At 50.3% G+C, this 11,793-nt stretch overlaps 1 protein-coding gene across 1 annotated transcript; it reads left to right on the forward strand.

The window, feature by feature from the left end:
* Positions 1-2,120: 2,120 nt before the first annotated feature.
* On the forward strand, positions 2,121-11,362 carry C19H1orf216 (chromosome 19 C1orf216 homolog). The gene is made up of 2 exons (XM_027823106.3): positions 2,121-2,285; positions 7,050-11,362. Exon 2 carries the CDS (start codon positions 7,063-7,065, stop codon positions 7,921-7,923), a length of 861 nt encoding a protein of 286 aa, XP_027678907.2. The 5' UTR covers positions 2,121-2,285; positions 7,050-7,062; the 3' UTR covers positions 7,924-11,362.
* The last annotated feature ends 431 nt before the right edge of the window (positions 11,363-11,793 follow it).

Below are 11,793 nucleotides of genomic sequence, written 5' to 3' on the forward strand. Positions count from 1 at the left end.
AAGCCCCAGTCCCCGAGCAGGACTAGTTGCATCACAGACACAGAAGAAGAAGACAGTCCCGACTCTAAACTGACAAGCAGGCAGAGGGCTAAGTGGGAAGGGGTGGTGCACAGCGGGATCTAGCACAAGCCCCCCTTGTGTTCCTGTGAGGCACGACACCTTCCCAGCCCCCCGGCCAAAAAGTCTCTCCAGCCACCAAATCTCGTGTTTCTTGCTTAACATGCTGGATTCTTCCAAGCCGTTCAGAGCCCTTCTTGAACACGCACCGGGTGCTGACAACGGCCCTTTATCCCCAAAGCGTTCGTGGTGCTTCATGTGACCCTCTCCCCTCCAGGCGTCGCATTCACTGCAGTTGTTTGATGCGCTAGTTCTTTTATTTTTTAAAGTTTCAGGACACCCGAGTCCTGCACAGCCCAATAAGAGGACTATTGAGAGAGCGGCTTTCATCGCCCCCCTTCCCCGTTGGCCGCAGGGTGGGTGATAGGCTGAGAAACGGGCAATGTGGGGGAGTCTGGGAAACCCTTGGGCAGGGGTGTGTGTGGAGTGTGGAGTGTGGTTTCTGAGGTCTGCTCTTCAGTGTGTTGCTGTGTGAGATTTATCATCTCACACACATACACCCCCCCCCCCCCAAACACACAAGCAGGCACCACACATGCACATACAAACCTAAGGAGACATTATCAGCACAGCACACTAAGTGTTGCCAAGTGTAACCCAGGAATCCTATCCTTGTCCTTGTGGGGGGGGACCATCCGCCCACTCTGGGGCTATGCACTGTGTTTGGGATTTGACCCCACGGTGTCCCTTTGCCAGCAACATCCATGCCTTAGAAGCTGGTTGCACCACAGTTGTCTCCGTTCCCAGGGGGGAAGCCTTGAGCTTGTGATGCGGCCACAGCACCTCACACCCTCACGGATGGAGGCAATTCCTGGGAGAAGGCCTGTAGCTCAGGTCCAGCCTCATTGGCACCATCTGCAGCAGTCTCTTCCCGGCAGTCTCGCAGCTGCCCAGGGTTCCACTGGAGCATCTCAGTGCAGTGCCTCGCGTTTGGAAATTACCCCTGCCCACAGAACAAGGTACAACCAGAACCGTTCTTTTCTTTACAGGTTCCTGCACGGCGCCCATCACCATGGTATCTGAGCGCCAGAGCAGCTGGAATGGTAACCAACATGTTGTCCAACTGCGCAGAATGATACAAAGGAGCAGAGCTGCTGTCCTCTCCTTGGAGCGGCATGGAGGCCTCAGTGAAACAAGGGGCAGAATGAGTAGCCACCTTCAACAGAGACTGTTTATCCCCGCTCCCCAGCCCCAGGATGGAAAGAAAGGGCTACAGAGGGTTTCCTGCAAAAGACAGGGTCATTCAAAGCCAGCTGAAAGGGCAGTGGGGACAGAGGGAGGATGGGCCCCGCTCAAGCTTTTAGCTCATGAAAAGCAGTTAGAGACGAGCAGACGAGGTGCAGTGAATGTTCTTCAGTGTTTTCACCCAATTCACTGGCCTGTGGCTGCACATGCCTTTGGGGTTCACTTTCTGCGAAGGTGCTAGGGAGACCGACAGTGGGAATTTATTACCATCATTGTTATTATCTGCATCGTGATAGCACCACAGTCCTAGAGTCCAAGGCCCCATGGTGCTAGGCGCTGTACAGACAGAACAAAGGGACAGTCCCTGCCCTCAGGGCACCACAGTCTCAGCAATCTGTTGGCCTGTCTGCGGCTTAGTGATTTCTGGTCTCTAACTGGAGCCACCTGAAAGAGGCCAGATTTTCATAAAGCACCTGCCCTCTGAAAGTCAGGGCCCTTGCACGGGTCTCCAGTGGGGCCCCCAACAGCTGCCTCTGCGGGGATTTGAACCTATGGCGCCTCAGACTGTAGACAGTTTAAAGCTGGTGCTTAGACCAGTCAAACCCAGCGTGGCATAATACGGGCTTCTCGTCCCTGTGTGAGTGCCTCTGCCTTTCTTTAATGGCTCCTCCCTTGGAGGATTTTTATCCTCGGCAGGGAATTTGGTGTCATCTCTGAAGGGACATACAACCCCCCCCCCCCGGATGGCACTGGGGTTTGTGTTAAGGTGGCTCCTGGTGGTGCCTTTGCATTTCTCGCCTGGCTGCTGATCAGCCTGTGACACAGTGCTGCCGGCAGCGCTCATTGCTGTCGGAAGTGTGCAGTGCATGACGCTTTCCTGCTGCCGTGGAGGGGTCTATTTCCGTTCTCTCCAGCTGAGCAGCAGGAGCAGCAGCAGGAGCAGCAGCCTGAAAATCCCCTTTCACTTTCCCAAGGCTCCATCGGTGAGTGTCAGCTGTAGGCTGGGGGTCTGGGGGTATTTGGAATGATGCAGGAGACAGGCTGGTGCCAAGGGCTGAAGCCACCTGCTTCCCCTGGGTGCCGGGATCAGGGTGGACAGCTTATGCCTGTTGCCACATGTGGATCCCTTCGAGGGGGGCTGTTTATTTCTCTCATCGTCATTAGCAGCTTTAAAAGGGATCTAAAAGCAACAGCACCTCCTCATCCTGCCCCCCACGCGGATGGCGCCAATGCCCCGGTTCGTGATCTCTGGGTGGGCGTGTGTGTGTGCTGACTGACTCTCTGATTTCATTCACAGGGGCCGTACTGCACGGGGAAGGGTTTTGCTCAGGTCCATTTTAGGGCTGAGACAGGCAACACCTTACGACACACACACAGAGCACAACCATTCCCCCCCAACCCCTATGAATAGCCAAGGGCTGGGCGTGCTCTGATGCTGTCAGATTGTACAGGGCACTCTGCCATGGCTGGGTATCCAGGCTAACTCTATAGCCATGTGGGGGTGTGCTGGGGCATTGAATCCAGCAGTCTCATAATCCCTGATCACATCTGTTCAGCTGCCCCCTCCCTCCCTCCGCATAGATTATCATGCACATTAAAAGCCTGTTCCCTTCCTCCTCTCCGGGTATCTCTTTCCCTTGCCTTTTCGCTAAGCTGCTCACAGAGCTGGCCAGTCCAGGGAGCAGTGTGATTTGGGGAGAAGGAACCAGCAATTGCTTTTTTCAAGCTGAGGGAGGGAAGGGGAAGGACGTGGATCCCCTGCAGACATTCCACAAGGCATGGGGCCTTGGGATCCCTCTGTCTCTGACTCCCCCTCCATCTCTGTGGCAGGATCATTCAGCACAGCTCTCTTCTGCGCCTCTGGGCACTATCCATCACATGCTACCAGCACAGCACATTGTGCTCTCCGATGCGGTGTGCGTATACACACACACACACGTCTCTGCTTGCCATGGAAACCTTGCCATAGCAACCACGTCGGAATCAAAAATTAAACAGGCAGGGCAGGTGAGTGCGTGACCCCTTCCTGGTAGCCCATCAAATGGGCCTGATTCTCTTCTCCCTGAATCAGTCTTACACCAGTGTCGCTCTTTTGTCTTACACGGTGCTAATTCTGATTTACACCAGCGTGAATGGGAAAGGGATCAGGACTATCGTGCAGCGAGGGTCCAAACCTGCAGTAACTGCGGTAGGATGTAGGATGTGATACCCTCTTCCCTCTCCCTCGAGTCGACCTTTCCATGGGTGCAGAGCAGGTGCTTCCCAGTCAGAGCTCTCCACTCCCTTACCTCAGAGGATACATTTGGCCCTTGCTTTGCACGGGTGTCAGTGACCACGCTGGGGGACAGTAGACGAGATTCAGGCCTGTTGGGCCCCTGCTGTCGTATGTACCCTCACCACATCCCTGGGAGGGAAGGAAGTTCAACGATCCCCAGTTTACAGACGGGAACTGAGGCCCGGCCAGACGACGGGTACGTCTACACGGGGAGACAAGCTCTGCAGCACGGCCGCAGCTGGCCTGGGTCAGCTGACTTGGGCTTGAGAGACAGGCTCCAGGGCTGAAAAATTGCCGCACAAAGTTTGGGCTGGGGCTGGAGCTGGGCTCTGGGACCCTCAACCACGCGGGGTCCTACAGCCTCAGCCCCAGCCCGACTGCCTACACAAAATTTTTAGCCCCTTAGCCTGAGCCAGCTGACCTGGGCCAGCTGCGGCGAAGCTGCAGGGCTTGTATCCCCCATAGACACACCTGAAGTGACTTGCCCAACGTCACCTAGAAAGTCCGAACCCAGGTCTCCTGCATCCCAGAGTAGAGCTTTAAATGCTGGACTATTGCAGACGGGAAAACAATTTTCTTTGTTGGCGGGGCGGTGGGGTGGAAATGCTCATTTTATTTGAAGGGAAACGTGTGGCTTTTAGCCCCTACCTATGATCTGCTAGGGGGACTATTATCCTGTCTCTAAATACCCAGACATTTAGATCTGTCATTCCCTCACTGAGACATGACAAAGACAAACAAAAGATGCCATATTTGTGAGGCCTACTAAATACCAGTGATACTGACCAGGGCAGGACTAAGTGGGCAAAGCCTGCCCAGTTATTTCTTACCCAGGATTAGTTCTTCCTTTGCTCATTCACCAAGTTTTTAATGAAAAGAAAGGTCTGCCACGCTCTGTCTTCCTTTAAAACTGTGATCGCGGTCCCCTGGGTTTTCCTGCGGTGAATTTCTTTCGCACGGTGATAAAGCTGGAAGATTGGATCCATCTCTTCTCAGAGCCCGAGTCACAGTTTTAATGAATTTTTTTTTTACTAGTTCCAGTTTGCAACTTGGTTTTGTAATGAGGGAACAGGTCTATTGGGGCTACTGGTTTTGGGAGGGCTATTGGCCCATTATTTAAAATCAAACAGACCAATCGAAATCAGCAGAGACCTTATTAAAATAATCTAATGGGGTCCTATGGAATTGCATCTGGGAAGCTGAACACATTTTAAAGAAAGTCTTTAAAGGAAAGTGATTTTAATCCCATGATTATGTAGAAGCATCTGTAGTTCTCACTTACAGATGGTAGCAGGGATGTATTTGTAAACTGTTTTATGTTTCCAGCACTTTTCTCCTGTATCAGACAGTTATTTAAAAGACTTATCTCCTGCTTCTGATTGGTGCAGGAGAAGTATAGTCTTAGAAGATGCCTATTTAGGGAGATTAATCTAGACAGGATGTTGCTACATATCAGATCAGACATGTCCCTTTGCTTGGCGGAATCACACAAGTCATTTAAAGTGTCGCTGTCCTTTCAGCACTTTCATTTAGCAGAGAAGGAACCAGAATCCACCACTCAGTCACGGGGTGGGAGTGGGGGGGAGGCACAGTCAGCTGGGGAATGATTCAATAAAGCCCCTTGTTAGGGCAAACAGGATTAAACCACTGACTGATTTAATAATATGAAAACCTAATATCACATCTCAAGATTTCTATAGCATCGAATCCTTCCAAAGTCCCTCACAAACTGTTACATGCACAGAATTCACTTCATTTATTACTTACAAGCAGCCACCTCTGGGGTGGAACATGACAGCTGGGCAACAGCCCATAGTAATTCTACATTTCAGTTTAGTACAGGAAGCTAAGGAAAGCGTTGGTGGTGTTCTCACTGACTTCAGTGGAGTTACTTGGATTGATACCAGTTGAAATCTGACCCTGGGATCGGATGACAAAGTATTGAGGATTTCCTGGGTTTACTAAAGTAGCCTAGAAACTCCTTGAAAGGAGTTGCTCTCTAGGGGAAGGCCGCAAAAATGCAAAAGGAAAAGGGGAAAAAAAACCTCTTATGCCACAATCATTTTCAAACAGTTCGGGATGCAGGATCTGAATGGAGCTTGGGCAAAGTTTTGCATCGGTTCTCATTTCACCGAACCAGTTCCCCCGCTCTGCTAACAGTGGGGCTGGATCCTCAGTGAGTGTCAATCGCCAGAGCCAACGGGGCAGTGTTAACATACACTAGTTGAGGATTGGGCCCAAGGTGGCCAGACCACTGAGGGTTCCTGACAAGAAATTAAGGTTTTTGTTCTGCCTGGCTCTGTTCCAACCTTCCTATATAAACCAGACTTCCCCTCATCAACTTAGACAGGGGAGCAGGAGTCAGAAATGGCCAGCTCCACTGCATCCCATGACACCACCGTAAGAAATAGGTCAGGAAGGTTTTAAACACTTTGGGGATCTTTTATTCTAATATTTGCTGGGCCAGAGTGTGAGTTCAGCATGTACCGGAGCCAAATGTTGATGCACTGAGACAAGGCATCACACCACTATCATATCTCACTTTACCAGATCTTAATCAAACAGACCTTGCCAGGCCAAACTAGGGGCCCGATCCTGTTCTCATCAAAGTCCATGGGAAGGACTGTGTCCTGTGTTACTGTGCTACAATACCCTATACATTGCTAGGGCTTATCATTCTATTCCCATTCCAGAAATTGGCCAGACCTAAAACCTGGGAGCCGAGCTTCTACAGTTTAGGACCCAGATCTGAAGTTTACATTTGTCCCCTAATGCTACCAGGGGCCCAACCAAAATCCCACAAGCCCCCAGACTTCAGGCTAGAAGCCAAACATTACATCTTAGGCCATATCAACCTGTTTCCACCTTAGGGTACCATCCCATTCAAGACCAGACCAGATGCTCCTCTCTTTTCTCCCTGGTTTGTGCTTACATCAGTCCCCTGGGCCTACTTCTCCTCTTAATCATGCTGGTATGAATCTGGAGTAACTATCCTGAAGTCAGTGGGGTTACTGCAGTGACAAAGCAGAGCAGAATCAGGCCAGGCTGTCCCTGGGAACAGATCTGAAGTTTACATTTGTCCCCTAATGCTACCAGGGGCCCAACCAAAATCCCACAAGCCCCCAGACTTCAGGCTAGAAGCCAGACATTACATCTCAGGCCATATCAACCTGTTTCCACCTTAGGGTACCATCCCATTCAAGACCAGACCAGATGCTCCTCTCTTTCCTCCCTGGTTTGTGCTTACATCAGTCCCCTGGGCCTACTTCTCCTCTTAATCATGCTGGTATGAATCTGGAGTAATTGTCCTGAAGTCAGTGGGGTTACTGCAGTGACAAAGCAGAGCAGAATCAGGTCCTTTGAGCTCAGGAGAATTAGAAGCTGGGGAACGGTAAAGCTGGGAGGCCAGGCTGTCCCTGGGAACTCAGACCAAGATCCTTCCTTCACATCAGTTCTCTCTCTCTCTTCCCAGCTGGGAGGGTGGAATGATGTTTGCAGTGTGCCAGCCAGACGTCCCCCTGAACGCTCCGTTCCATGAGGGCAAGCGGGACCCCACGCTGGGCACGGCCTTCCTCGCTGAACGGGAGCTCAGGCAGGACAAGAATTTCAACTTTGTGGCGGAAGGGTACGACAGCAACGAGAACTGGAGCCAGGTGGTGATTGGGACCCGGATGGAGGGGGGCTCCGGCCAGATAGAAAACACAGCCGATAATCTGGTGTTCTTAGTGCAGAGACAGACAGCTCAGGGCAGGCTTAGGGATGCTCCCCGAGGGCTGAAGTCAGACATGCTGGGACTCTCTGAGGAGGACGTGCGCAGTCCCCACAAGGGAGCCGAGCTCAGTGGCGCCGAGAAGGAGAAAGCGGCTACTGAGGACATGGCCAAAGAGTGTGGCAAATGGGCTGGCTCCCCCTTAGAGGACAATGGCTATGCCAGCAGCTCCCTCAGCATCGACAGCCCCGACAGTAGCACTGGCAATGCCTGGGAGGCACCTGCTGCCGCCACCAAAGACCCGAGGAACCAGCCAGCGCTTCAGGTGCCCGATGCTGATTCCGAAAACTCCTCCAACTCGGACACGGTCTTCCCGGTGCTGGCCGAGGCCTTCCAGAACCTCCAGGACAAGATGAGATACAAGGAGCGGGAGAAAGAGAAACACCACATCCACCTGGTGATGTATCGGCGCCTGGCCCTGCTGCGTTGGATCCGCGGCCTCCAGCAGAAAGTGGTGGACCAGCAGAACCGGCTGCAGGAGAGCTTCGACACCATCCTGGACAACCGCAAAGAGCTCCTCCGGTACATCCAGCAGGGCGTGGTGTGCCCCAAAGCACCTACTCACGCTGGCCTGTGAAAGAGGCTCATCCCCCATCTGTCACAGTTAGATCTGCCCACCCCCACCCGCCCAACCCTTACCCGGCTCTAACCAGTTGTTTCGTCTGAGCACAGCATCCAGGATTGGGCCCCACCGAGCTTTGCAGTCAGCTCCCAGGTTCTGCACGGAAGGCGGGCATGAGATGCTCTTGCTTTGTGCACCCAGGGATTTAGTGAAGCGTGAGGACACCCGACCTGACGAATGCCACGTGGTATTTATGAGCGGGAACAACGTAGCTAGAAGCATGTTCCCGTCCATTTCCATGCATGGCTCTCGCTGAGAGCACAAGTGAAAAGTCCAAAATGTGCCCCAGCTAGTGGCTGAGAAGTCAGGGAACGGAGGGGCTGGTGCTATTTGAAATGAACCTGATTAACCCTTTCTCGACCCGACCCCTCCTCGCCCCACCATGCTGCATATTCCTTTAGCACAAACAATTAACCCTTCGCCAGCTGATTAGCAGCCAGGATTCACCAATGTTCCCAGGACCCCAGTCTCACTGGAGATCTCACCTGAGACCTGGGGTCACTAGTGAATTGGCACAGGCCAGTCAGCAAGCTACTATCTGATTAGTTAGCAAGAGGGTTATTTCTGGGTGGAACGTTCCATCATAACAATACCCCTAAGGACGGTCTGCTACTGTCAATCTACTGACCTCTCTCAGCATCCATCCCACCTCCTTATCTCTCTCTCTGTCCATCACAGCTGAGCTGCCTACTCAGAGGTCCACTGGGTGCCCAGAGGCTCTCAAATTTCACCCTAAATCCATAACCATTTAGTCCCACTGTGCTTCGAAAGTGAACAGCTCATCAGCAGTGTCATAGCCTGGCTCCTCTCAAAGGCCTGGGTCTCCCCAACTGGCTCTGCAATGCCTCCTCTAATCTCTTTCTCCTCCTCGCCCTGCAACCACCTCTTCCCCCCCGCTTCGCTATGTGTGACTGCTCCCGCTCTTGACCGGCCAGCACAGCTTCAGCCGCTCTCTGCATTGGCTGGATAGCCGTTCGTCAGGGTCCCCTCTGCAGACAGCTCCCCGGCTGCTGCTACCGCTGTGGCTTCCCCATGCCCATGCTCACCCTGCCTGCCTCTTCCAAAGAGTGTTCTCTAGACCCAGCCTGTTGGGTCTGTTGGTTACTACAGCTCTGAATGGGGCACAATTCTCTTCACAATCCAGCTTTGCTGAGGCTCATGATCTGATACTGATCTTTGAAACTCTCCCTCTAATTCTTTGAGTTAACATTTTAAATAAGGAATCCTATTCACCATGGCTCTGCAACATTAGGAAGGTTTGGAATTGTCCCCCAAGTACGTCTTTAGCTTGGAGTGTGAATCTAGACATGAAAATTGCCATTAAAATCAGAGATGGGAGAACTCCACGGGCCATTGTTAGAATCCACTGGAAAACCATGACTTCTGCACTGAGATCTGAATTCAAAGCTTTTAGGTTGAAGGTTTCATTTGGGTTTTGGCCTTCAGAGTTTTCCCTCCTCTGGTTGTTCTAGAAGCCGCGATAAGAACTGCTGGAAAAAGAGAATCTTTATTCACAGATTTAATGGCCAGAAGGGACCATTGTAATCATCCAGTTCTAGTCTGACCTGATGAATTGCAGGTGTCAAAGGTGCTGTGCAGTCAGGTTATTGTTTGCATTGCACAGGCTGCCAGTTTCTTAGGGAACTTTTTACCCCATCTCTGTACCATCTACTACATCTCCCATGAAAAACAACATTTAAAATAAAGGGGGAAAGGTGTTTCAAAGAGCCCAAATCAAACCTTGGACCACGAAGCTCATGGAAACGCTAACCCTCTGCTGGATTTTCCCTTCTCTAGCTTAGATCGTAGGGCCTGCCCTGGGGAGTTGAGATGCCAGATCAGGCTGTTCTGTTGCTGGAACATATAATTGCAAGTGGTGTATGCTACTCCCACACATTTGCTGCTGCGACGGGAATGAGCTCCCGACTATTGTGTGTGTCTTGCGTTGACAGCCAATGCCTTGTAAGAAACAGATTGTGCGTGTCCAGCAAGCTCTGTAGGAATCGATGGGTTGCATATGCTTGGGGATTGTAATCTGCAGCAATGTGTGATGTGCTCTGAGTGTAAAAGTCCATCTGGTGACAAAGGCCCTTAGTGCAGCAAAGCATTTCAACCCATGCTTGAGTTCCTCCCTATTTGGCAACACACGTAAGCCCATGCTTACTTTAAGCACGTGCTCAGACTGTAAAGGCCATCTGACCTCCTTCACAGCACGGCCAGATAATTTCATCCAGGGATTCCTGCAATAAGCCCGGAACTTCTGTTTGAGCTAGAGTGTGCCTTTTAGAAAGATGTCCAGTCTTGACTTAAAGGCTTAATTCCCAATGACGTCTAGTTACGCATGAGCTTAACTGCTTTGCTGACTTGAGATGGGCTAGTGAATTGGGGTCGAAGAGAGAGACTCATACTACTAAGAACTGACCTCAAAATGCTTTAAAATAGGGTCAAGTTTCATTTAACTCTAATATTTTTTTCAGATTCAGTATTACAATATATTGATTTAGATTTTTTTATTACACTTACACACACACACACCCCACACACCCCTATCTACCTACAGTATATATTTAAAAACTAGGTGCCAAATCAGAAAAATCCCCTAGTAATAACCTCTCTCACAGCCGTGCTGTTTATGTTCTATTAATTTATTGTTGTAAAGCAAAGAGAGTAACTTTTCTAATCCATTTTTCCAATGAGAAATGCACATACAGAGTATAAGAAATATGAGAGAGATTAAAAAGAGACCGTTGTGTTTATTTGGTATATTTTCTTAAAAGTGAATTTGCTCCATATTCTTATTATTCTATTTATTGTACTGTACTAGGGGAGGCAGTGTGGTTTAGTGGCAAGAGCAGAGGCCTAGGAAGTCAAGAGACCTGGATTCTGTTCCCACCCCTGCCACTGACCTGCTGGGTGACATTGGGCATGTCACTTCACCTCTCTGTGCCTCAGTTTCCCCATCTGCAAAATGGGAGTTATGGTACTTAACTTAACAGAGTGCTCTGAGATGGACAGATAGATGAAAATTAACTATGTATTATTATTATTAGATTATATTCCATGCTCACTGCACCTTCACAAAGCTGCTGTTGATACCTGCAATAACTTCCATTTTGCACCATGTTTCTTCATATCTTCCAGTAAGCGGAAGCGAGGATACGGTCCCATAGCCCTTTCGTGTGTCGTTCCAGGAAAGTCAACGAGACTAGGCACGTGACTAAGGCTTGCTCGTGGGAGAAGGGGTTGTAGCATTCAAAGCTCTGATGCTGACCTTGCAATCTTGATGCATATTTAGACTGTAAGCTCCGCCTTCTTGTTAGATAGCTCTTCGGCACCTAACACAACAAGGCCCCAGTTCTTGACTGGGACCTCTAGGGGCTACCACAATTTCAACTAATAATAACTGAGTCAGTGGGGACTGCAGGGTCAGGTCCTGTAGAGAGCAGGGAAGCCCCATTGCTGTAATAATGAAACACCTGTAGCCTGAGTTTTGACCCTGAAAGGATGGAAAAGATGAGCTAAAATGGGCGATTTTCTTTAAGAATCAGTTTTTAAAGAGGCAGCATTCAAAATGCAAGAAGGTGACTAAATCTTGTCCTGGCAGCAGAGAAGAAAACCTGCAACAGATTTCTTGCCATCTGCATCCCGGCCAGGAGGACTCCAGCCTCTTTGTGAAGAGAAATACCTTGCTCCTCGAAGGGCATGACTGCTTTCATGTTTGCTTCTATTCTAGGGCCTGCTGGCTGTTGTCTGTATCACTGACATGCTAGATCATGAATTATTATACATATTAATAAAGTTTGGAGATAAAAAACACATCCCACA

Source organism: Chelonia mydas, chromosome 19 (assembly GCF_015237465.2).
Source record: "Chelonia mydas isolate rCheMyd1 chromosome 19, rCheMyd1.pri.v2, whole genome shotgun sequence".
NCBI lineage: Eukaryota > Metazoa > Chordata > Testudines > Cheloniidae > Chelonia > Chelonia mydas.

Excerpts from the sequence above, each read along its gene's own strand:
- C19H1orf216 (XM_027823106.3), top strand. The coding sequence starts at position 7,063 with ATGATGTTTGCAGTGTGCCAGCCAGACGTCCCCCTGAACGCTCCGTTC.